Source organism: Erigeron canadensis, chromosome 1 (genome assembly GCF_010389155.1).
Source record: "Erigeron canadensis isolate Cc75 chromosome 1, C_canadensis_v1, whole genome shotgun sequence".
NCBI classification, from domain to species: domain Eukaryota; kingdom Viridiplantae; phylum Streptophyta; class Magnoliopsida; order Asterales; family Asteraceae; genus Erigeron; species Erigeron canadensis.
This window is the reverse complement of record NC_057761.1, coordinates 59,045,271-59,071,692: the sequence shown is the minus strand read 5'-3', so window position 1 is coordinate 59,071,692 and position 26,422 is coordinate 59,045,271. Positions and strand designations below refer to the sequence as shown.

The 26,422-nt window shown below is 34.1% G+C and overlaps 3 protein-coding genes across 5 annotated transcripts; 1 reads left to right on the top strand and 2 right to left on the bottom strand.

Annotated features, from left to right (window-relative positions):
- Window positions 1-50: 50 nt before the first annotated feature.
- LOC122585586 (pyruvate kinase, cytosolic isozyme-like) lies at window positions 51-3,534 on the bottom strand. The gene is made up of 3 exons (XM_043757710.1): window positions 3,201-3,534; window positions 1,308-1,769; window positions 51-1,081 (listed from the first exon to the last, which is right to left on the bottom strand). The coding sequence occupies exons 1-3, from the start codon at window positions 3,468-3,470 to the stop codon at window positions 269-271; spliced, it is 1,545 nt and encodes a 514-aa protein (XP_043613645.1). The 5' UTR covers window positions 3,471-3,534; the 3' UTR covers window positions 51-268.
- A 525-nt stretch (window positions 3,535-4,059) lies between these two features.
- Window positions 4,060-12,765, bottom strand: LOC122584860 (glucosidase 2 subunit beta-like). 3 transcript variants are annotated; one of them, XM_043756931.1, is made up of 16 exons: window positions 12,440-12,765; window positions 12,190-12,315; window positions 11,187-11,282; window positions 9,516-9,755; window positions 9,161-9,360; window positions 8,887-8,964; window positions 8,394-8,450; window positions 7,934-8,231; window positions 7,427-7,537; window positions 7,254-7,355; window positions 7,091-7,148; window positions 6,897-6,965; window positions 5,877-5,964; window positions 5,561-5,622; window positions 4,702-4,753; window positions 4,060-4,604 (listed from the first exon to the last, which is right to left on the bottom strand). In XM_043756931.1, the coding sequence occupies exons 1-16, from the start codon at window positions 12,549-12,551 to the stop codon at window positions 4,542-4,544; spliced, it is 1,812 nt and encodes a 603-aa protein (XP_043612866.1). In that variant the 5' UTR covers window positions 12,552-12,765; the 3' UTR covers window positions 4,060-4,541. The 3 variants fall into 3 exon arrangements, with proteins under 3 accessions (XP_043612866.1, XP_043612867.1, XP_043612868.1); XM_043756932.1 differs by having other exon boundaries at window positions 7,433-7,537; window positions 12,440-12,763; XM_043756933.1 differs by lacking the exon at window positions 7,427-7,537.
- A 2,549-nt stretch (window positions 12,766-15,314) lies between these two features.
- Window positions 15,315-15,929, top strand: LOC122596294 (putative F-box protein At1g47790). The gene has a single exon (XM_043768846.1). The coding sequence runs from the start codon at window positions 15,315-15,317 to the stop codon at window positions 15,927-15,929; it is 615 nt and encodes a 204-aa protein (XP_043624781.1).
- Window positions 15,930-26,422: the final 10,493 nt, after the last annotated feature.

Below are 26,422 nucleotides of genomic sequence, written 5' to 3'. Positions count from 1 at the left end.
AATTATGGCATATTATGCAATCTAATGACTTTAAGTTAGCCATCAAAAGATGAAATATTGGGTCTAGTTTGATTACCATAAGCATGTAACGATATAGTTGGAACAGAGTTGACTCGCTAACATGTAATTAAGACTCGGTTTGTCAATGCCAGAACCAATTACTGACCCGCCACCAAACAGGCAACAAAATGCTAAGCCACTGTCTAGTAGATAATTTATTATTTGACAAACAACCCAAAGTTTAAGATGAACGTGAAGCCGATCCCGATCACTTGACAGTCACGATCTTGATTACAGACGAAGTTCCAATTCGATGTAGAGCCACAACTGCATCACCCTCCTTGCAAAGCCCAATAGTTTTTGCATGTTGCAACCCGAACTCGAGTGCTTCTTCAGTTGACTCAGTGTGAGAAGCTTTAGCTGAACCTGCACATAGAACTGGAACTAAACCCCGAACAATGAAACTATGCCTAGCTGGGGCTTCATCACTGCATGACCACTCAACTGAATCAGTTTTGACTTCAGGAACCACAACAGACAGTATGGGAATACGAGGTCGGTACTTGGCCACCAATTTAGCCGTGGTTCCACCTCTGGTTAGAACCAATATGAGACTAGCCCTTGATGTGTTGGCTGTTCGGACAGCAGAAGAGGCCAAGCTTTCAAGTGGGCTCATGGGTACAGGCGCATTTGCAGTGATCAGTTTGTAAACAACTGTATAATCGATTGTGCTTTCGGCTTCCATGCATATCTTAGCCATGGTCTGAACCGCGAGTTCCGGGTAAGCTCCAGCAGCTGTTTCTCCACTGAGCATGACACAGTCGGTGCCATCGAGGACCGCATTGGCGACATCTGTGGCTTCGGCACGAGTTGGTCTTGGAGACTTGATCATTGACTCCAGCATCTGAGTTGCTGTCACAACTGGCTTTCCATTTTGGTTGCACTTGTAGATCATAAGTTTTTGTGCTAAGAATATTTTCTCAATCGGTATTTCCATTCCCAGATCGCCACGAGCCACCATGAATCCGTCAGTGTTGGCTAAAATGTCGTCAAAATTTGCAACCCCTTCTTGATTCTCAACCTACCAGAGATAGCTATTAGGATTTGAACATTAGGAAGACATACATATTATATATAAACTGCTTTATTTGGGCTGTGTTTTATCTCAACCATGTCACATAGGTGTTTTCACAATTCACTTTATCTCAACCCATTAATTTGTAACAATTTATTTCAAGGCATTTACCATCTGGATATATGAAGACCAAGTAATTGTTAATAGAGTGACAAAAAGGAAAAAAAAAAACCTTTGATATAAGAAGGATGTTTTTCGCATGTTCTCCAAGCAATTTCCGAACCTCAACCAGATCTGAACCTTTACGGACGAAAGACAGAGCAATCAGATTAATCTTATTAGGAACCCCCCATTTGAGGATATCTTCTTTATCTTTTTCTGTCAAGGTTGGGAGATCAACAATAACTCCCGGAAGATTAACATTCTTGCGTTCACCAAGGGTCCATGTGTTCTCACATCGACAATGAACCAATCCCTTTTCGGTATCACAAGAAAGGACAGTAAAGGTAATGGTGCCGTCTGAACAGAGTATGACGCTCCCCGGTTTCACATCATGAGCCAACTTTTTGTAGCTCATGCATATCATTTTCTCATCACCTTTGATGCTGTAATCAGTAGAAATTGTGATTTCTTGACCTTGAGTCAGCTTTATGGGCTTGCCATCTTTGAGAAACCCAGTTCGGATTTCTGGACCCTGAAAATATTTGAGCAGGAACAGAGTCAACATTTTATATGCTAAACCAAAAAAGTTCCAACACTTTATTTTTAATCGAAAAAATGTATAGGTTTTGTAAAATACCATGCAAGTACGACTAGCAATATGTGGTAACCTTATAAATTACCATAATCGATCAATAGGTCCATAGCATTGATATAAGTTGTATACTCATATGTGTCGACGTGTCAGGGCCGGCCCAATAGTGTTAGTGGGTTAAAGGCGGTTTCCTAAGCCTCCAAATACAAAGTCTTCTAAAAGAAACATATATGAGATATCGAAATGGTTCACAAATTTAAACTCTTTTTATAGAAATTAAGGAATAAGATGGTTAAATAGTTATTCACTTCGGTTTTTTCAATTTTAACCTAATAACTTTGAGTTTGCACTTTAATATTCATTTTTAGGTTTCAATTGTTTCATATCATTGTTCAATGTAAATAATTTTTAACTTAGGGTTTCATCTGGGGTCATTGACCATTGTAGATGATCTATACAAACAAAATACAATAAAAAAGGTTTACATATTAAAATTCTTTTTCTTTTAACCTTTTTCCTAATTGACATTAAAGAATAAACTAATTAAATATTTATTCACTTTGTTTTTCTAAATTTGAACCCAATAATTTTGGGTTTTCACTTTGACATTCATTTTTAAACTTCAATTGTTTCATATTATTGTTGAATGTTTCACTTTGGCTTTCATCTTGAGTTCTTGATCATTAGCAATGGTCTAAATAAATTAGGATAGAATGAATGTCGGTAGTTGACAAGTACTCTATGTTCATTCATTTTAATGTCATACTTCATTCAATTTTTACATGTATCCGGGTATGGTTCAAATTGATTAAATGTGAGTAGTTGCATCAATATTTAAGAAATTTTTTTTGAAATAGTAATTTATGTAGGGTGTTTTGTCAAACAAGTTTTCGAAAAAAACTTTTTATGGAACCGGGTAAACCAGCTTTCCAAAAGCCGGGTTCAAAAAAGTACATTCGAAACATGTATCATTCATATGTTTGTCACGAATTACTAAATGAATCAACAACCGTGTTTAAAACTCAAAAAGTTGAAGTGTTGAAGAGATCGGTTATTAACGATTTGGAGAAAGGCCGGTGTTCTCAATTACTCCGATTTACTTGGTTTTGCAAATTTTCTAGAGCAAAATACTAGAAACACCAAAAGAGCCGAAAATATACCCATCCGTACGATTTATTAGAATAACTCATATGAGAAAAACATTTAATCATACTATATGTATGTATATACACTACGAACACGGAACATGCATGCATATATAGTACTGTCGATATAGATGACATACGATCAATACAATACATATACAAATTTGATGTAGACAATATATAGATATTGTGAAGATCGAGAAGGGGAATTGATCAGTGAACGTACTTTGGTATCGAGCATGACGGCACAAACAATACCGGTGTTATTCATGGCGGTACGTAGATTATCAAGTGTTTCCTGATGATACTCATACGATCCATGCGAGAAATTGAACCGAGCAACATTCATACCCGCCTTCAACAGTTTCTCCGCCATCGGAATGGATCTCGAAGACGGTCCCAGAGTGCATATAATCTTTGTTTTCGGCCTTTTCCATCCTCCTGATCCTACTTCTTGTTGTTGGCTCAGATCAGTACTGTTTAATATCTTATCCATTTTTTCCCGATCAAATAATAATAATGATTTTATTAATTACGATCAAAATTAATTGATCGGATGATTAATGTATGAAATGTGTGTATGTGTGTGTTTAAAAGCGGTTAGAAAGTGTGAATGGAGATCAAATTAATAATTAATGGATCAACGGATTCAAAGGGACGTAAATTTAACCGTAAGAACCGGGAGAGGTTAATGAATTAATTAGTTAATAGAAGTTAATGATAATTACGAATTTACGATAATGAATAATGATAATTACATAATGGTCAACTGGTATGTCATTTTTTTTTTTTTCACATTTGAACCCCTGAAAATTTTCACTAACATGTGACTTTAATAACAGACCATTTTCATTCTCATATATTGATCAAAATCTCCCTAATTTGCGTTTGTAAGAAGATGCATTACATAAACTGCAACCCAATTTATTGTTGTTATATATGTTTTGTTCAAAAAGAATTAATTGTTGGTAGACATGAAATCATATAATGAAAATAACGGTAGTACATAACAATACACAATATTTGGAATATGTTTTGGTTCCTCATAAAAGGTATAACATGAAAGTATACAAGTAATTACAAGATAATCCCATAAAAGCATCCTTAAAAAGCCAATAAAAAGCATAACTTATTTAAACCTTTTTTAAACCGTTTGAACAATGTTTTCCACTAAGAAAAGCTAAGCTAAAAAGGCCTTGAAAACTTGGCCAAACACTTCTGATGAAAAGTTGAAAGAGCTAATTTAGCCGCATCCAAGGCGACAAATAGTCACGACTCACAAGACTCGGATTCAGAAAATACTCTGCTTTAAGCATCACCTCCCATTTTAGGTATTGTATTGATCCTTTTGTTTAGGGTAACTTTAATACAAAAATTGAGGAATGGGGATAATAAGCCATCTTTCATTCATCATGCTGTTACAGTGTTACCGAGTTCAGTTTTGCTATGCGCCCAGCTGAAAGCTACTATAAACCTTGGCAATACTGAGGAACACAATGTAGGCTCTATGGAGTTCTAAAGATACAGGTACTCTGAATCATCAAGTGTCAGAATAATCCGACAAGATTCATAACTCATCATGAACTTGTGGCTGTTGCTTTTCTAAAACTTCTAGTTCATCTTCTAGTTCCTGAAACATTTTAGCCACTCGAATATGGTTAAAGCTAAAAATATCAGCCCCATTTATTATGAAGATCAAAGGCTACTGAAGGAACAATGAAAGATACCTTGAGCTTTCCTTCTAGGCAAAGAGCAGGTGTGGTTAAAGTTGCTACATATCTGCCATGAAGATTATGAATTAGACAAACACATTGTTGAGTAAATAATCATAGATGTACAAATAATTGAAGAAATCAATAAAATGGATGATAGAAAAGAAAAAAAACAACATAAAATTTATGTATTTTAGCAATTTCCTGCATCTACGATCATGGTTGGGCGAGACCCATCAACCATGAGGCTGTGGGTTCAAGTCTCACGTGAGACCACTCGTTAATATAACAGGTTAATATGAGTGCAAATCTTTGCCTTCCAAAAAAAAAAAGAAGATTCAGGTTATATAACTTGTGGCATACATATATATGAGAAAAGAGAGTTAGACTGGTTACTGGTACTAATGATAAGCAACACTTAAGATATAGAGACACACAAGACAACATTCCTGAGTCTTAAACTAGAGGTGGCAAAGTTAGAGAATCTGATAAAGGTTAAAATGTGTATTCTTGGACCGGTCAGATTGGCTCGCTACAACTTTCGCCTAAATCTTTTAAAGTTTTCCAATAATAACTAGAGCCTGAAAGTACGATTATCACTATATTACTTCAATATTTTGATTAAAATGATTTATGAGGTTTTATGCATTATTGAGGCATCTATTCCACTCATTTGACCAGTTCAAGATAATCTTTTATGCTATCCTATTAATTCAACCGATTAGAGACAGATATGACTTGTCCGTAAGTAAATGGGTCGAAATTGCCACCTCTATCCCATACAGTCATTTGTAAACGATTTCTTAACAAGCGACCTATATCCAAATTACATTGCGGCTGGGAGGAATATAATGAAGATGTGAGAGGATCTTACTCGCAACGGCTTGGTTCATCAATATCAGCAAGTTTGACTTTCAATCCACAACTTAAGCTAACCTGTCATACGTTGATAAAAGACAAGATAATGGCTGTTAAGAAACCAGCAAGCTGACCTTTGCATGATCCAATCTCTCTCTCTCTCTCTCATGCATTCAAACACACACACACACACACAGCTTTTGTGTTTAAAGTTACACTGCATGCTCTGAATGCATATATACACACTTTTTAATTTTTATTCAATGAAAGTTTTAGGAGATAGAGCACTAAAAAAGCAGCACGAGCTTAAGATGACGATGAAATTTTGAAACCTTTAAACTTCTATCAGGACCATTCCAGCAATTGTCACCATTTGAAAAGAGCATGACACTATATGAATCCTCAAATTTCTCCCAATTCCTGTACATTAAACATTAAACAGATGAATAAAAATTAGTTGTTGAACAATCAAGAAAAAGCTTACAGCATTATTTTTTCCCAATTTCTGTACATTAAACCGATGAATAAAAGTTAGTAATTGAACATCAATAAAAAGTTCACCGGATTTTGATTTGTAGACTGGCTTTCAACTAATTATGAGTATCTTAACCAGTTTGGATCAAGTTACGACATCAATACTTGATTATTTTTTATTTGGAGACCAAAATGTTTAGATATGCTACATTAGTCCCCTTGTAATTGCTGGAGTTTTAGACCACCTCTAAAAGAGAAAGAAATAAGGAAACAACAAAAGAGGGAAAAAAAAGAGCAACATGGCACTGTATGTTAGCTTATATATGAATGAATTGAGTAGTGTTGTGATTTATCTCAAATGTATCAAATATGTTAAAAGATCTGAATAGCAAAAACTAATGGATGGAATGCAGGAATGGGTCACACGAAGAAAGCCCCCGGAAGTGCAGTTTTAATGAATACAACTTCCTAAATCCTTGTTATTCAACTATTAAGGTTACAATTGTTGTAACCATTAGTCATGCATTAAATATTTATACAAACTAGCAAAAAACAAATTGTTTGAAGGTCAACCCTATTGGTCCAACCCATTTCAACCCTTACTAACTAGCCTCTTACCATTCTGGCACACTCATCTTGCCATCTCGAATTAAAAGTATTAGGAGGCTAAAGAGTAAGGTCTCAAGTGACCCACACTATGATTGGATATCTTGCTGAAGTAAAAGGTAAGTTCACAAGCAAATAGTTATGTGTATAAATGCAAGAAAAGGACTATGGTGTTAAAAATTTCAACTGTCAATCAATTTGGGCCCCTTGATCAACAAACTAGAGATGATATAAAAGCGAGTTCAGGTAAATTGTCAAAACGTGATACCTACCCCAAGCGGGTTGTGCTGTAGCCTTCCTCTTGGGTGGCTTGTTTGAAAGGGCAGACTTTGTAAACGTACCTGAAATGATTAAAAGCAAAAACATAATTCAAATCCAGTATTGATTGATTAGAGTAGATAGATTAGAATAATAAAAAGCAATGAAAACAAACAATTAAAGCTAAAGATGTTGCAAAGATTGTAACTTGTTCTGTTTGCTCTCGAAACATTGACCATGTAACAAATAGAATTCTTTCTCTGGACCTGCAGAGGTCATCAAAACTATACATCAGAACATCCTCCATATGCAGAAAAGTAACCGGAGAACTTCTGCTATTTTCTTAAATAACATTATTAATAATATAATACCGAAGTCATTCCCCAGCTTCTTTGTTAAGCGAGATATCCTTGATTTCAATTTGGATAACTTTGTGCTGGCCTCATCATATTCTTTCCGTATCTTTTCAGCTTCTACAGAACAGAGAAACAAAAAACTGATTCAGGAAAATCCAGGAATATCTTTGCATATTAAAAGAACCCACTTCTACCAGATGTATCCACTGGAGTCTGGAACGGGTTGATAGCCTGCAGGAAATTTTGCACAGTTCTTTGAATCTTCTCAAACCATGATGGGCTGCTTTCGCTTTCCATATCTTAGAACATGGCAATTGAAAAAACCAGCATCAGCAAGTCAAATTCTCCACAGCTAGTACACAAACCGTAAAGGTGGAAATTGGCAAGATGGACCAGTTGTCCAGTTGGGCTGGTTTTGGTTCGGAGTCAACCGAGGTTTGGATAAATAACGTGTAAATTTTAGTGAAGACCAAAATAAGGATGTAAACACATTTTCATCCCTTTAAAAGCAAACTAATATTTTAATAGGACCCAGGAGGTTGTACACATCATAAAAAGACTATGAAGGATTTTCAACCCATTTAATCCATTTCCTTTTATAATGACTTCTTGATTTGATCCATACCAAATCGACCTAAACATAAATCTCTATTAATTAAATCACCATGAAGAGATCAGAAATAACCATAGCACACCTGATACGTCCACTTCCTCATCTGGCTCATAGTTATATGAGCTCGACGAATCGTCATTATCTTCATCTCCAACATCATCCATCTGTCCCTCAGTCTCGTCCTCCTCGTCATGTTGATGATCTTCAGCTTCTGTATCGTACCCATTGTTCTCTTCATCGTGCACATTGACAGGCGTCTCATCATCTTTTGCAACATCATGATTTTGTTGCTCAGTTTTTGTTCCGGTCCAACGTGAACCAATTTCACGGCCTAGATCTTCCCTTGATAATGAATCAATGTCTTTGGCTGCATCTTCTCCCTAGATAAGCATCCAATTTTGATTTAAAGGTGGCAGGGGAAAAGTTCATGAAGTCATATTTGCATGCATATGTAGAATGTTTGTGAAAGCTTGCTTAATTCCCACGTAACATATACAGATCTACAACATCATTATAATTACTCAGAATACTTGATAAGGTACCTTTGCAGACTCAATGCCAAGACCAGATCCATGTTCAACTTCAGACGCCTCCTCTACCTTCACAACATGCAACATAAGAGACAAATAACATTTGAAGCAAGTAATTAGCTCAAAGACGGATTCTGAATAGGAGTTTCACATGCATATAATAGAGGTGACAAAATGATCAGGTCAGGCAATTTGAGTCAAGAGGGAGAAGTTTGCTTTTAGTACAGACCCACAAACCTTTTTGGCAGCTTTTTACAAAAATTTAATGCGTTTATACAGAATGTTCTTCAATGATAATGTATCTTTTTAAAGATAAAGGTACTTAGGATGCTGTAAGTATTTAAAGTAGCTCTTAGTTGAGTTTTAGCCCATTTGACCCATACAATAATACGCTTTTAACTAAATTTGATAAAATGGACCTGCTTGACCCTTTGGAATAAATGATAATAGACCCATTCATAGATGCATGGGTCATAATTGCCAGCTCTACAATTTTAACCTTCACCTCGTCTCCATTGTCAAGGGATGCATGAGCATTGCGTACCACTTCTACCACAGGTTCAGCAGGGTCTTCCTTCAGCTTCTAATAGAAGAATCTGAGTATGAGAATTAGGATAAATGGAGCAGAGATCAACTAACAAACATCAATTATTGATGTGATACCATAGATGATTGAAATTAGAGGTGAAAGCCCTTTCTAATGTCACATTGCATTGTTTCAGTTTTACAAAATTTAACTCACTAAAGAGCTTAAGCACTTTTCGCAGAGATGCACTAACCAGTCTCGAAGGAGAGTTGTCAAGAACTGCAGCTTTATTATCATCATTAGTTATTGAAGGTTCTAGCTCAGTAACGCCAACCTTTTCTTTGGGTTTGTTTTCCTTCAATTCAGATTCTTCAGCTATCTTTTTCTGCTTCTCCTCATTTTCTTTCTGGATGCGTTCTTTTTCCAATGCCTTCTCTATCTGTTCCTTGTTCTCTACAGAAATATTCACACAAAAGCCAAATCAAATTCAACTAACCCAATTATATGTGAGCAACAGATGTATATCTTACAATGCTTGTGCAGTTTGCACAAAAAAAAATCCATTTCTATAAACAACTAAAGATATAATATCATGACGAAAGAAGTACCCTTAAGCTGCCGAACAATCCCCTTCAGAACTTTCTCCTCACTCTTCAGATTTGACAACTCTGCCTCGTCTTTGGCAGCAGATATTTTTGCTTGTTCAACTTCATGATTTCTTACATTAACACCCTCCTGAAATATAGCTATTTTATCCATTAATCTATCTCGTGCCACTTTTCCAGCCTCCCAACATGTATTTTTGCATCTTGTTTTCCCATCATACTCGTCACTTCCATCACAGCAATCTGTTCAGCAAATCCGAGTTGAGTTTCACATGGCATAAACAGAGGAACAGTAGATTTAGTGGTGACAGAAAATGGACAAATTAATTCACTGATAATCCTGGTAAAGACTGGATGGCGATGATATAAATAATACCAAAAACCAAATCTATTCAGTGACCAAGAGTATATTGAATTTGATTCATGGCATATCAAATGATCTCATATCCTATTGCAAAAACTCAGCTGGTGCCAGATCAAGGTGGTCAGAGTTAAGGAAACTAGCTTGCATTTCCAGCTTATGATGGGTTTCATTATTATATAATATATAATCACATAACTTATAATAAATCAACAAGTCACGTTCTATCAACAACGGAAACTATCACAGTATCACCAAAGAACAATTACAAGGCAATATATAGGAAGCATACCAGTAAGAGGTCAGTAAGATGATAAGAACCTATTCCTCTTTGGTGGCTCTCAGAAACCTAAAAGGCTCACTCACATCAACAGGCATGTAAAATTCAAAGCTTGACTTAATTAATTGATTCATGAGCCACGCAATAGGTAAACCAGACCAAACATTCTTTTTTTTTTTTATACGTGTACGAAAAGGTTGATCCAAATGGTGGATGGGTCAAAGTTACAAAAGATAATGACTACCAAGCACAAAGTATGATGTGGACAAATGTGAGCATGGCCATAGGACCTAATAATTATTCAACCAGTAAATTTACTCATAACATTTTAAGAATAACACATACTTCTGCCTCTCAAGTCTCAAATAACATACAATAATTCTATATCCTTTATTCCTATTTCTACACTTCAGACTTCCAAGTCATCATCATATACCTTTTCTGCAATTCCTAAATGAGGTACACTCTTTTCAGACCAGAAGGCTAACATTTGCTTCATTCAAAACACCCTGTTCGCAAAAGTGAAAGGAAAAGCCTGCATGTAAAGACTTTCCTCCTCAAGAATCGCAAAGGCTTTGGAGTTTTGTGTCATCGCCATTTTCAAAGTGATGACAGGTCTCCGTTGGAGTAGTTTTACTCTTTTATATATTTTTAAACAAGTAAATCTATTTTTTCCCTTGGTTCATTTCACAATATACACATGTTCATGGCAGACAGCTAAGAAACTCGGACCTTTTACTGATATACAAGAGTACAAGACTCTTGTGACCAAAAGATAGAGAAAACAGATATTAAGTAGATGACCACAAATTTCAGTTATTGTCATCTAGTATTCTAGTGTATTTACAAGATAAACTAAGTAAATACTGATTAGAAATAACAAGTGAAGTGACCCCCTGTCTATGTTAGATAGCAGAAGCCTCTAATGTAATTGGAGTTAAGACCTTTTTTAGTTTTTTTAAAGACAGCCATTTACTAAACGGGACTTGAGCCTACAAAGTACAGAACATATATAATAGTAAACATTACTTACCACATATACCATCATTAATCCTAGAAGAAAATACAGTAAGGGAGTTATGTCCAGCATTTCGACAATAGAATTTCCCAGTAGGACATGCTGATGTTCCTGCAAGGCCAAAGACACCACTATATCAATATAATTGCTTAACTTTCAACATTGTTCATATATATATCAAGAATACACTCCTACTGTAACGGTAAAAGTGTAAGTATTGGTACCAAGCTTATAGTCCCAAATATCTCCTTTCATAAAAATACGAAGTAAATCAACTAAAAGCCAAACTATTACATGCTTACAGAAAATAACCTATACATAGTTCCCTATAGAGAATAAATCGCACACATACATTTATTTATATGTAGACTATAGTTTTGGGTAAACATAAAGAGTAGGGATGCCATATCATCTGTATTCATCATATATGGATACAGATGGAGGAAATTGATGAATAACGGATATGAATATGAATGTCTACCATCATTAATGGATCAAATATCGATACACGTTACATACATACCCACACGTAGTTTATCTTGTATATTGTTATGAACTAAAACTAGACATATTTTATTATACTGTACTATACTAGAAATTAAAGATAATCTATTTTTATATGATGCTTTACAAATAATGTCGAATTGGATTAATGGGTCCACAATACCCTCATGAAGCGTAAACACTTTATATTGATGGTGAAATCAACAATTAGGCTAATTGCAAAAGTATTCGGTTTAGAACTCGTAGACTAAATGGATATTTGCCTTATAGTTGTTATATCTACTCATGAAGATATTTGCATTGAAGTTAATCTCTCTCTGGCAAACAGATTATTTTAAATCCAATAGATATGGTATGGATATGGATGAACAAAACCAACTTAAATGGATCCCTAATTACAAAGACATTACCTAAACTATCGAGCAGAAGACGGACACCACAGCATCGGGGACTACTTTAGTGGAGTATAAGTTACTTGAATAAAAAATAAGTAAGTAATAAGAGAAGATTAGACCTGGTTCATCAGTGCCATCAAAACAATCACAAAAATCATCATTAAGCTGTGACTTGGTGAATGTTCTGGATCCATCTTTGCATTTAATCCTTCCGGAATTCCATAATCCCTTGTAATATTTCACATCTGATTACAAAACACACACTCACAACATATACTGATATAACTCAAATATACAGATACATATAATACATATGTGACTTTGTGAATATATATATATATATATATATAACGTAATGGAGTAATGGACCTTGAGGGGCAACACCGAGAAGATCCTTAGGTGATATTGCGGCGACAGACGATGATGATCTGAGTACTACTAATATCCAAAACAGAAAGTGGCATGTTCTTATTATTATCATTATTAATTTTTTCAATACAAGCAAGTACGTATATTAGTGATTGTGCCCTAACAGGAATTCAAGGAAGAAGATCCAATAATGATATGATAAAATGATCCAAGTTTGTTTTTGTTATTTGAAAAGCCCTGGGAAAAGACTCAAACAGCTTCAGCATAGCTAACTAGTCGGAGATGCAGGAACAAAAAATTAAAATAGAAAGGAAAAAAAATGGAAAATTAGTTAAGTTTTTTTAGAAAATTTCATATTATTATCTTTTAAAAGTCTTTTTAAAAAACATTTTTACTTTTATATATACTAAAATACAATTGAAATGGATAGATCGATATGGTCCAATAACTAATTCTTTGCATTCATTTTCCCTTTTTTTTTTTTCATTCTCTAATTTGATCCAGACACACCATTATTGTTTAGGTAGAATAAATCGATATAGTCTAATAGCTAAAGCTCTCTCAGCTTCTTGTAGACTGCTCTTTAGGCTCCGAGTTCTTATTTTATGATGAATTTCTATTTCGTCACTAGAGATAACAATTTATTGACCAATCATAATTCTTAATTTCGCTTATTGAATTTTGTTGATGTCATAAATAAATTAAATAAAATTATCATTTATAATTTTTAAATAAATAATAAGCTAGATAATTATGAGTAATTAAATAAAAAAAACTAACTTTACAAAGTAAACGGTCCACATCTAATTACAAAAACATATGTAATACTCAACATATTAAACTAAATTATCTCTAAATATATATAAAAGAAAAACCTTGATTCATAATTGAAGAAATATGAATCCTTAAATGAAGTTCAACTTTTAATTATATTAATTAGATCAAATGATAATGTTATTTAACTTTTTTAATTTTTTTATATTTATTTGTATTTTAATAAATTTAAATAATTATTATTTTCTTATTTAAGTTTGTAAACATTAATAATTAATGTTTTTAATGATATAGTTAATAATTAATAATAAGTATTCGAGACACACACTGACATCCAATTGGGCAGTTGGCGGAGTTCGAACCATGCATATCTTTAAATTTACATATTTAACAATTCAACTTATCTTGAAAATATCATAAACAACCTTTGTATTTGACATGAACATAAATTTATCAATTAAATTTATTAATAACAAAAAACCTTCGTATCATTGAGATTGAAGCCTCATTTTCTCTTTTTAAAATTAGTTACGAGTATAATAAAGTGGTTTGCTGCTCTATATATTGAGGTGCATTTTGTAACCAAAGCTTCCAATTTAACCTGATTTTCGTGTATTTAAACTAAATGGGTCAGATAACCAAAGTTTCCTACCATGTGTTACCACCATTAATTCTAACGTACATAACCAAAGTTTTTAATATAAATTTTACTTCTCTTAATTTCACAGTCCCGTTTCGTAATATCTGGTTTTAATAAAGCCAAATGACATATTGAGAGGTTGTGAATAACTTGACTTGACAGTTACACTTAGTCCAGCAAGTGTTGTATGTTTAACTAATTCATAATTTATTTCATTTTTTTATACAAAAAAAAACTGACTATCCGGATAGGACCGGGTTCATTAGCTAGTAAATTAATCTATGTAGAAAAGAATTGAATATAAATTTTTTTTAAAATGAACTTTGGTGGCTTTTAGTGACGAAAACTTCTGTCAATACCATTGACGGATCCACGAGCAAATTTTTTGAATCTGTCAGTTGTCAGTTGTCAATACCAACATGTATTTGAGTCTTATTTTGTCTCTCATTAATTCTTGAGGTCTTTTGTGACTAAAATTTTGAGTCAAAATAGACCTTTAGCGATGATTCCAATAGTGAATGTTTTTATATCAGATGAAGAAAGTTTTGAAGATTTTATATATTAGTTGGCAAACTTAAATATTCAAATTTAAATAAGATAAGATTTTTGATAGATAAGAAGAAAGTTTTGAAGGCTTTATATATTAGTTAGCAAACTTAAATATTCAAATTTAAATAAGATAAGATTTTTGATAGATAAGAAATTTGAAACCGTATATTAATTAGGAAAATGTTAAATGAAGTTTTGAGGTCTTCACTAGGAAAATGCTAAATGAAGTTTTAAGGTCTTCACTTAACGTTCATACAAAGTTGTATCATTTCATGTAAAAAGCTCACTCTTGAATTTTATGGTAAGTGTATAACTTTTTAATATACTTTAACAAAAGCTCTTAGGGATTCATTTAACGTGCATAAAAAATTTGTACCTTTATCAAAACCTCACACCCTGAATATTATGGTAAGTGTGCAATTATTTAATGCACTTTAATGAAAGGAGTTAAGGCTTTATTTAACAAAACCCAATTAATTAATTTATATATTCAAGTTTAAACAGAATAAAGTTGGTTACGGGTTCGAAACTTTTGAAATGCATATTGAAAAGTACTTGTCAATGAGGTGCGACATAAGTGTTTTCTCTAGCATTTAGCTAGTTTCCTCCAGAACGATGGTGAGACTTCCACCGTCAGTCATACCTTCGGATTGACTATATTGATGACGTGGATGAAGAGTCATGTTGCTGGATTTAACCACCACTCCGGTTAAAGAAAATTGTGAGTCAACATGGAATAGAAATTCATTATATTGAACTATATTAAACTGGGCCATCTCCTGGCACATGAAGCCCGACACATAAGCCCATTGGCCTCAACAATATTAATCTCATACACAGTACAAAGGACGTAACAATTCAAAATAACCCTAAAATTATCAAATTAATTACTCGTAAAATCAATAATCTAGAATGCTGGAAAGCCAACCGTTCGATATTCAAGCGCAAATCATAAAGAGGATTCCGGATGTGAAATCGGTGATTCGATTTCGGTCAGTTTCAAAAACATGCAAGTCTGTTATCGATAGCCCCCTGTTTGTTAAGGATCACAGTCAGCATCATCATCGCCGTCATCTACTTGTAACCTACAGTGATGTCGATGCTGCAGAATCTGCATCGAGCTCAAGGTATAGTCACACTTTCAGATCTAATCAAAGATATGTTTCTATGGTTGACGATGATAGTTTCGAGCCCTCCCTGCATACTAGGATCAGTATTAGCAAAAATATGATTAGAGCTACTGATGTTCGAGAAATAAAAACAATCAGTAGCTCTTATGGCTTGGTTTGCGTTTACAAAAGGAAGGCTGCCACTGCCGTTATTTGGAATCCTTTAATTAGAAAATCGATTCGCATTCACGTTCCTAATGATGATAACAATACAGGTTGTGCTGTTGGTTTTGGGGTGTGTCCTGGCACTCTTGAACCTAAGCTTGTCAAGATTACATGGAATAATCGTGACTTCACACTCCCTTGGCAAGTTAAGGTTTGTTCGTTAAGCTCACCGGGGGTTTTGGAGAAGTATTAATCACAATCTGCCTCAATTGAGATTTAATAACTCCAAACATGTAGTTGTAGACCACGGGCTTATTTATTGGCTTTCTACTTATTTTGATGATGAATTTCAGCGGGAACGTAATATGATTATATCATTCGACGTAACAACCGAAGAGTTTACACAAATATACCTCCCCGACCGTTTAGCAGATCATGTAGATCAATTCAGGCACCGTTTGGATATTAGCAGATCATGTAGATCAATTCAGGCACCGAATGGATCATGTAGATCAATATAAAGGTTCATGGATGGAACGTACTGCTGGTGTATGGAAGATGGAGGAGCACTCTGGTGTGTTTACCAAGCTATTCAACATTTGCATACCAGCTGATGAGGGAGCACTCTATAGAGTGCGTGGATTTAGGGATAATGGCGAACCGTTGAAAAGGTATGGTTATAAGTATGGGCTTTATGCATGTGAACCCTCCTCGGGAAACATCAAGTTAATTACCGGGATTGGTAATGCCGTTAAAAAAAAAAAAAACCGGGATTGATAATGAACAAAATGAAAGTATACATTATGTCGGTTCCTACGTGGAAACTCTTTATTTGCTTGGTCGCCAAGATTGCAAGTTCGATCAGCAAAAGTTGAGTACGGAGATTAATATTGTAACATGGGAAGGTGTGGAGTTAGAGAACAAAAAACCTTCTATTAGGCCGGCTAGGTACCGAGATTGAAGTCCCATTTTCTCTTTTTTAAGATTAGTTATGATTGTATTAGCCAATCCTTCGTGTAGTAGGCCGCTCTAAAAAATAATAATTACTCCTATGATTGTGTTAGCATATAAAGGAGATCAATAATGCTTCTAACTGCTATCGATCGATCATATATATTTTCTCTAGCTTTATTTTTTAGGGTTTAGTGCGATGAAATGCAACTAATTATGCCCAAAAAGTTATAGTGTGCACGAACTAACGTTTTTGTTTATTGTATGCATAAACTTAGTAAAAATGTTTATATCATGTAACTTTTTGTGATCGACCAATCAAAACCTTACACGTGGTCTGTTTAAAAATATTTTTTTTTGCACGTGGCAGCTCATATGGGCTGCAGCCACGTATACACATTGCATGATTTGAACATTTTTACTAAGTTTATGCATACAATAAACAAAAACGTTAGTTCGTGCACACTATAACTTTTTGGGCATAGCTTGTTTCATTCTGGCGCACTAAACCCTATTTTTTATTATTATGTTATGTAATCTATAGATTATTTATCATATATGTAGCATCCAATGTTCGACAAGTTTCTTTTCCATTTAGAACACCTGTTTACATATGCAGCAGAGAAGGCTCGTGTGGAATATGTTATCACTTTGCTACCATGTAGTTGCATTAAAAAAAAAAAGAAGTTTACTTCAACAACTAGATTCTGAGATATGGTTAGATGTTGGAAACTCATAATAATGTCAAAACAAAGTTATAAATTGAGGAAGTGTGTCATATTCGATAAGGTTCTTGGATTTAAGATTAATGGCGAACCTATTATTGAATCCTATAAGCGAAAAAAGCGTGGGCTTTATTCGTATGAATGCTCCTCTGGACACAGCAAGTTTACCGGGTTTGGTGTTGAAAAGGAACGACAAATAGAGTGTGTGAGTTCTTACATGGAAACTCTACTTTTCCTTGATCAATAAGATTGCAATTCGTTCAACAAACGAAGATTGTCAACATTGCAAGGCGTGGAGCAAGTTTGAGAACAAACAACACCTTCGTATCAGGCCAGCTAGGTATATGTGGAGATTCAATTGCCCTTTTCTTTTTTAAGGATTTGTTAAAGGTGTCACATAGATATTTTCATATCCTCTCTTAGTTAGAGATGAGCCTTTCCTAAATAAGATATAAACTAGATTACCATAATAATTAAAATATATGAAAGTATATATGATAGCAGTTAGAAACAATGATTATATGCTAACACAATGATAACTGTTTATGTAATATCATTAATTATTACTTTAATGATTATATGCTAACACAATGATAACTGTTTATGTAATAGATTAACTAAAGGGGAACCCGCGCATTGCAGCGGTATTGGGAATTTAAGAAACTGTGTAGTGCCAAGTTATCAATCTATGTGATATGGTAGTTTTCTTATCTACTCGTGATATGATTCAGTCATTTCAAATGCTGTTAATAATATCCTTTTAACTTTATAAGTTTTGCAAAACAAAATAAACAATTGGATAAAGCTTAACCTATTTCAAATTAAAAGTAATCCTCGGTTAGATAATGTAACAGAAATAGATATTTCAACAAACAAAGAAAAAAGACCAAAAAAAAAAGTAACATATATGATAAACACACTATAGACGTTAGAATACAAAAAATCGACACGTCAAAAGAAATTAAAGCATAGTTTATAAACATCCTCACAGCGGTATTGCGCCATCAAAAATACCAAGAAACCATTTCCGAGAAATATGCCCGAGGACCGGCTTCGAATGCAGGCCCGACTTTCACTAACGGAACCTTACTAGGTGCAACATTATTTTCACTGTTGGTCGTCCCACAACGAACACTTTGTCTACCCTAAAACTCGGGTAAACAAACTGCAGCCTTAATTGCACTTGTACTTTATATTTGTCTAGGAATTACTCGCATACGTGTAGTTTTTAGAATCATTCTTGATATGTATCTTCAGTACATCAAATTAGAGAGCTGGGACTCTGAGAGCAAAAGGTTCACCTTTTCAAATCATATCAAACTACCCTATACATGTGCCAACCGAATTTTATCAATCCAAGTGTTTTCAAGAAAGCTTAAAGCAGCTATATATATTACTTTCGCTTGACATTTGGATGCAGGGCTTGAGACATCAAGCCAACTTCAAACAACTATATTGCAGAAGCTTACATGGAAGCACCATTATCAAGTAGCAGTTCTGCACATTCTTTCCTACCATAACCAGCACCATGATGAAGGGTTGTGTTCTTGTTCTTATTTAAAGCATCAATCTTAGCTCTAGCCTTAGGGAGGACTTGAACACATTTACCCGGACAAACATAAACACATCTGAGCTTCAACCTTAGTTGTTTCATTTTAAGGCAGTAGGGTCTCGTGAAACTGGAAGACCCATTGCTTAAGGCCTGTTTCTGTATAAAATCTTTGTCATTCTAGTACCTACAAAAAAGTAATTTTCGTTCACAGCCTTAAAAAAAAGCCGAGTACAAAAAATGGAAAAAAAAAAATCGGTATTGTACCTTTTCAGTGCAAAAGGTATTTAAATCGATGGTCTAACCTAAAGGCAAGTTTTTCAGTGCAAATTCCCATTGGCACATGTATCTTGAGTCTAACATCATGGCGAATCCAAGAAAAACCTGCATTTCATAATGAGAGGTAAAATTATTAAAGATACAATAAACTCTCAATCAATTGAAATGTAAGTAAAGATGGTCATGGTTCACTTTCGCTTACATATCTCACCTAAACCATCAATTGTAAAATATTAAGAGAAAAAGAGAAACTTTAGCCCAACCATACATCAAAACTTTAATCCTAATTTGATATCCCAACCATAACTCCCCCTAAATTATCATAAATATAAATAAAAAACATGTTGATGATGTTAAACTCCACATGCATCTTCAAATTTACTGATATCAAGAACGACTTAATAGGAAAAGATAGAGTTATATCAATCGGGTAAAAATAAGAAGATATATACCAACTTAAGTACTTAACAGAGGTACCCAGATTCGAATAACGGTGGTGGTTATTGATTGTGGCGCGATCAGACAGTAAGTTTCCTAGATCTGAAAAAAGATACAAAAGATTAACACAGTGGCGGCGGTGAGGATGATGATGAGGATGGGCGGCGGCGATGGTGATGGACATCAGTGATGATAAACGACGGTGGCGCTTGACGCCGATGATGATGTGCGGGATAACGGTGTTCATTGAAGCAGCCAAAGGTGAGGTGGCCGATTGGATTTTGGGGGGTTTGTGTGTGTACACTCTACAGAGAGGGACGGATGGAAAAGGTTTGTGTGTGTGTTTTTGTGTAATGGTCAGGTAGTGATGAGAGAGGGAGCGTATGGGAGAAGGAAAAAGGGTTGTTTTCAAAGGGTAATATCGGGATATCTCAAAAGATGCTTAATTCTTAAATTCAATCCTTTTTATAAGGTTTATAGATATTTATTATTTAAGTGTATACATTTATCTCATTTAATTTTACATGGAATGATTAGTTGACAAACTTAAATAAATAAATAATTTACATATAATAAAAAAACATATAATACTATACTTCTAGCCTATCTAAACATATTAAGATAATCATCTTTAAACTTCTTATGCTATTATTTAGAAAATATATCTATTATGTTTAATATTAAATGGTTTGAATTTTCTACTGTACAATATGTCAATGTTTGTTAGGCAAATTTTAAATTCTTTCATAAAGTTTTAATCGATATTTAATTTTCATTGAATTAAATATTAGTTTAATGTGTTTTTTGTTTTTTAATGTTTTATTAATGATTAAGTTGTTAGTTAAAAAAAACATATGATTTTATAATAAAATTCATATTTATGTTATTGCTTCTATATACACTAATGATATATAAAAAATATAATGTGAGTTATTTTATGTTATTATAACTATTTCAGAAAGTATGTATAATGAATAAAAGATTCAAATTTCAAAAAGTTATAAGTTTTAAAAAATAATTACTCTATAATTAAAATATCACTATGTTTATTTTAATTTGGTTGGATTTAAAAATATTAAAGTAAATATAGTCATATATTATTATGAGATGAGAAATGATAAATCCTTATAAAGTAATATCTAAAAATCCTCATAACTATTGAATGAAGACATATAGAAAAATCAGGGGTTGAGATTAAAAGAGAAAATTAATGGAATCCACATGTCATAATCTTATAGTTTTAGTAGGATTAGTTATTAAGCTAATTTTTGAAAAGATATACCATTTTACTTTTTATATATGTTAATAATTTTTTTAAATAATATTACTTAAACTATAATTATAATCAATTTAATTATATTGTTTTAGCCGTGCATCGCAGTGGACATAATCTAGTTATGGAATATGTCAACAAGTTTATTCGATTGATCATAGATCAATCATCAATTGGTACCCGTTTCCTTTGAAACCTGGGACCAACCTATTGGCAGGGGTTATGCGTGAATTTAAGTAGGATTTTTTACCCTTTCAAAAGAGAGACTGCTACTGTTAATGTTGTTATTTGAAATGCTGCAATTAGAAAATCAATTCCCATTGTCGTTCCTAACGATGATACAGGACTTCATAGTTATGTTCGTGTAGCATATAAGGAGATCAGTAATGTTTCTAACTGCTATAGATCATATATGATCTTGTAACGTATAAGGAGCTCAATAATACAAAGTTGAATAGGTCGCTATAATCATTAAGGTCAAATGGGTTGTAGCTAGTGGGCTTCTTAGGATCTTTTGGTTAATGTCAGAATGTTTCATAATCAAGTTATATATGTCTGTCTAAAAGGGTCGTAAAAGTGATATATATAGTTCTGGATAGGTCATATAAGCCATAATAGGTCTCATGGCCGGGTCGTTACTTATTTGGTAGTATACTGTCTTAGCTGGTTATCATTTGGTCAAAATGAGTCTCGAGTCATATTTTTGGTTAATATGTCACCTGTCAAATAAGTCATAACGTGTCATCTCCAACTGTTCAATTCATGACGGGCACATATAAGTCATTATGAGCCATCTCCTGCCGTTCAATCAGGTAGCATTAATGCTAAACAAGTAACCAGATCAATGTTGGTAGTATCTATCAATAGGATGACCTCATGAGCATGCCAATTAAGAAAAGTAACATTTTGACTCATCTGTGGACCGGACCATAACATATGAATCTCATTTGCTTAAATGTTATATATTCACAGATCTTAATAAACAACCCATATATTTGTCATGCATATTTAGTGATAACATATAATAGTATCTATCAATAGGAGATTAATGAAGGCAAGGTTTTGCAAATATCCATTTCAATATATCATCCAACAACTAGATGACAACATAACCGATTGCAGATTCCTTCTTTTCATTACAAGTAAATTAACTATGCATGGATTTAATAATTATCCCATCATCATAGAAAGCAAAAGGGGTTTAATTTTAAGAATATTATATACGTGTATTTGTTAAATATAGTCCAAAAAAACGGGTAAATGGAGAAGGTTTTTCTTGTTATACAAGGCATACGCGGGTTTCTGTGACCATATCAGATGCACCAGATCAACAAAGTATTGTTCCCATTCTTGTATTTGTGTGAAACATCAACTAGAAATAGACTTAAAAATATAGATATAGACTTAAAAATATAAAAACAAGCAGTAGCTCTCATGGCTTGGTCTGCGTTTACCCTTTCATAACGGAGTGGAAGACTAAAGCTGCTGCTGTTATTTGGAATCCTTCGACTAGAAAATCGATTTACGTTGACGTTCTAGGTCCATGGAATGACAGACATCACGTCCCTTGGCATGCTGTTGGTTTTGGGGTGTGTCCTGGCACTCTTGAACCTAAGCTTGTCAAGGTTACATGGAATAATCGTGACTTCACACTCCCTTGGCAAGTCGAGGTTTGTTCGTTAAGCTCACCGGGGGTTTGGAGAACTATTAATCACAATCTGCCTCCTCGTAGTTTAAGTAGATTCAGACTGAGATTGAGATCCGAACGGACCGAACATGTAGTTGTAGATCATGGGTTTATTTATTGGCTTTCTACTTATTTTCATGATGAATTTCAATGCTCTATGATTATATCATTCGACGTAACAACCGAAGAGTTCACACAGATATACCTCCCTGATTGTTTAGCCGATCATTGTGAGCGTCATTTGGATATAAGTACACGAATGGATTCGCTTGTTGTGATTCAATATATTCACGATGAGTCATGGATGGAACTTACTTCTCGTGTATGGAAGATGGAGGAGCATGCTGGTGGGGCTAAAACGTTTACAAAGCTATTCAAAATCTTCATCGCACCGCGGCCAGCTGCCGGATATATATTCCATGAAGTGCATGGATTTAGGAATAATGGCCAACCTATTATTGAATCCGATACGGGAGAAAAGTGTAGGCTTTATTCGTATGAACGCTCCTCTGGACACTACATCAAGATTACCAGGTTTGGTGTTGAAGAAGAACAACAAATAGAGTGTGTGAGTTCTTACACGGAAACTCTACTTTTGCTTGATCAATAAGATTGCAATTCGTTCAACAAACGAAGATCATGAACATTGCAAGGCGTGAAGCGAGTTTGAGAACAAACAACACCTTCGTATCAGGCCGGCTAGGTATATGTGGAGATTCAAGTGCCCTTTTCTTATTTTAAGGATTTGTTAAAGGCATAATTAAAGTATTTAATGATATTACATAAACAGTTATGATTGTGTTAGCATATAAGGAGATCAATAATGTTTCTAACTGCTATCGATCATATATGATCAACGTGTAGCATATAAGGAGGTAGATCAATAATGTCAGAATGTTTTATAATCAAGTTATATATGCCTGTCTAAAAGGGTCGTAAAAGTGTTATATATAGTTCTGGATAGGTCATATAAGCCATAACGGGTCGTTACTTATTTGGTAGTATACCGTCTTAGTAGTCTATCATTCGGTCAAAATGAGTCTCGAGTCATATTTGGTCAATATGTCACCTGTCAAATAAGTCATAACGTGTCATCTCCGACTGTTCAATTCATGACGGGCTCATATAAGTCATTATGAGTAGGCCTGTCAATCTCGACCCAACCCAACCTAACCTGAAATAAATCAGGTTTGGGTTGGGGATTTTCTACCAATCAACCCGCCAACCCAATATACATATTACACTCCACTATCTACTTATTCATACGCCCCATTCTTATTTTTCTATATATCTAATTTAAAGTAACTTCACATCTAAAATAAGAGGAGGATTCAAAATTTTGTAAGATACTAACTAATGTTGGGTGAGACGGTAAGTTTATTAACTTTGTGTCAAGTTCTAAAAATATCCTCATAATTCTTTCCTTTATTGAATTTTTGTTTTCAATTTACACATCAATGATAGAGCTTTATATTGTTTGATTATTTCATCAAATGTTTATATATATATATAAATATATATATTTGCTTTTTTTTTTAACGACATATATATATTTGCTTATCAGGTCATATGGGTTGGGTCATGGGTTGACGGATTTTAGGTCACGGTTGAAGTTTCTGACCTGAAACTTTTAATGGGTTGGGTTAGGGTTAGAGTTTTTCAAGCCACCAACCCGTCAACCCGAACTCATTGACAACCCTCATTATGAGCTATCTCCTGCCGTTCAAATCAGGTAGCATTAATTAATGCTAAACAAGTAACCAGATCAATGTTAATAGTATCTATCAATAGGATGACCTGATGAGCATGCCAATTAAGAAAAGTAACATTTCGACTCATATGTGGACCGGACCATAACATATGAATCCCATTTGCTTAAATGTTATATATTCAGAGCTCTTAACAAACAATCCATATGTGTGTCATGCATATTTGGTGATAACATATAGTAGTATACTAGTATCTATCAATAGGAGATTAATTAAGGGAAGGTTTTGCAAAGATCCATTTCACTATATCATCCAACAACTAAATGACAATCTAAGCAATTGCAGGTTCCTTCTTTTTATTGCAAGTAAATTAACTATGCATGGATTTAATAATTATCTCATCATCATAGAAAGCAAAAAGGGTTTAATTTCAAGAATATTATATACGAGTATTTGTTAAATATAGTCCAAAAAAACAGGTAAATGGAGAAGGTTTTCCTTGTTAGATATACAAGGCCTATTCCTTTTTATTTCTCATCAAACGAATGGCATCTTCTTCTAGAAATCCTAGCTATTCTTAGCATGATATTGGGGAATCTCATTGCTATTACTCAAACAAGCATGAAACGTATGCTTGCATATTCGTCCATCGGTCAAATTGGATATGTAATTATTGGAATAATTGTTGGAGACTCAAATGATGGATATGCAAGCATGATAACTTATATGTTGTTCTATATCTCCATGACTCTAGGAACTTTTGCTTGCATTGTCTTATTTGGTCTACGTGCCAGAACTAAGAACATTCGAGACGCGGGTTCCCATGACCATTTCAGATGCACCAGATCAACAAAGTACCGTTCCCATTTTTGTATTTGTGTGAAACATCAACTAGAACAAAAGGACTTCCAGAAAAACAAAACAATTAAATATTTCACATATGGACATATGGTAATGAGTGAGTCTTCTTGGATAGATAAGTACTCGTAATAAACAAACGCCAGGGGCCTTTAACCATTGAAAACCGTACAATTACCTCATGGGTAGTTAGTTGCGCACACAAATGATATAAGTATTACTTCTGGGTTTGGATTTACTTATGTCAATTAAGCATATTTCTATGTGGGTCTTAAGGATTAGGTGATTCTAGGAAACATATCAACCAACTCCAATATAATTTCTTTTACCTATTAACATCTTAGAAGATTACACCAAAGGCCAAGGATACACAACCAGTTAAATATTTTATGTTCCGCTATCATACCGGTTTCCTCTCATCCATAAACTACTCTAAAGTCTAAACCAGTATTTCTAATGAAAGCAGGAAACATGGTATAGCAAAGCAAATCTAAACGATCCGATAAATCGATATATGATACCTGGGTACATGAAAAATGCATGAAATCAAAAGAAATAGCATAATTACTGATATAAACCAAGGAAAATACTGCATAAGTGACGGCCTTAACTACTGATATAGAATAAGAGCCAAACGTGAATCCTATCAGATTTTTAGAGTGCTAATGATCTCATTACTATCCATGTACTTTGGTGGAAACTGGAAATCATGACCCAATTTGATTTCGTACTTTCTTTTCATGGCGCACTTAGTTAATAGGTTAGGCATATTAACCTGGATCCTTTACCTCCCAGACCTTTATTCCACATGAATGATAACGACTAACGATAATTGTTTATATAAGTTAAGAAAGGATGATAGCATAACTAAGGGTTAAGCTGCACACCTTTGTCATGTATTACCCAAATCCTAAAACTTGACCAGAAGGCTGAAAAGACCAATAATTATACCTGAATCCTGAAACAAAGAAACAATATACCGACGAAAGAACAGAGGTGTACAGAGTTAACAGATTCAGTATATATGCAATGTCAAATGATGAACTTAAAGACCAAAAGACTTACATATCACGGTCTCTATGAATCCTTCAAGTAGGCTAATCTATAACTATAGCTATGCAAAGATATAGGGGCATTAGCCATAAAGTACTTCTAAGCAATCAGATACAGGGGAGCCCGTATTTATTCATGTAAGTAGTATCAATGGCAAGAGATCCCGACATAATGATATCAAATGATCTTACTTTCTTATCAAATTCTGATAAATGTGCATAATA

Coding starts and splice junctions, on each gene's coding strand:
- LOC122584860 (XM_043756931.1), bottom strand. CDS start 12,551: ATGATAATAATAAGAACATGCCACTTTCTGTTTTGGATATTAGTAGTA. Junction 7,538..7,933: donor TGAGGAAGTGGACGTATCAG/GTGTGCTATGGT, acceptor CCATGTTCTAAG/ATATGGAAAGCGAAAGCAGC. Junction 7,149..7,253: donor GAAGCTGGGGAATGACTTCG/GTATTATATTAT, acceptor TGACCTCTGCAG/GTCCAGAGAAAGAATTCTAT.
- LOC122596294 (XM_043768846.1), top strand. CDS start 15,315: ATGCTGGAAAGCCAACCGTTCGATATTCAAGCGCAAATCATAAAGAGG.
- LOC122585586 (XM_043757710.1), bottom strand. CDS start 3,470: ATGGATAAGATATTAAACAGTACTGATCTGAGCCAACAACAAGAAGTA. Junction 1,770..3,200: donor CCGTCATGCTCGATACCAAA/GTACGTTCACTG, acceptor AAATATTTTCAG/GGTCCAGAAATCCGAACTGG. Junction 1,082..1,307: donor ACATCCTTCTTATATCAAAG/GTTTTTTTTTTT, acceptor TATCTCTGGTAG/GTTGAGAATCAAGAAGGGGT.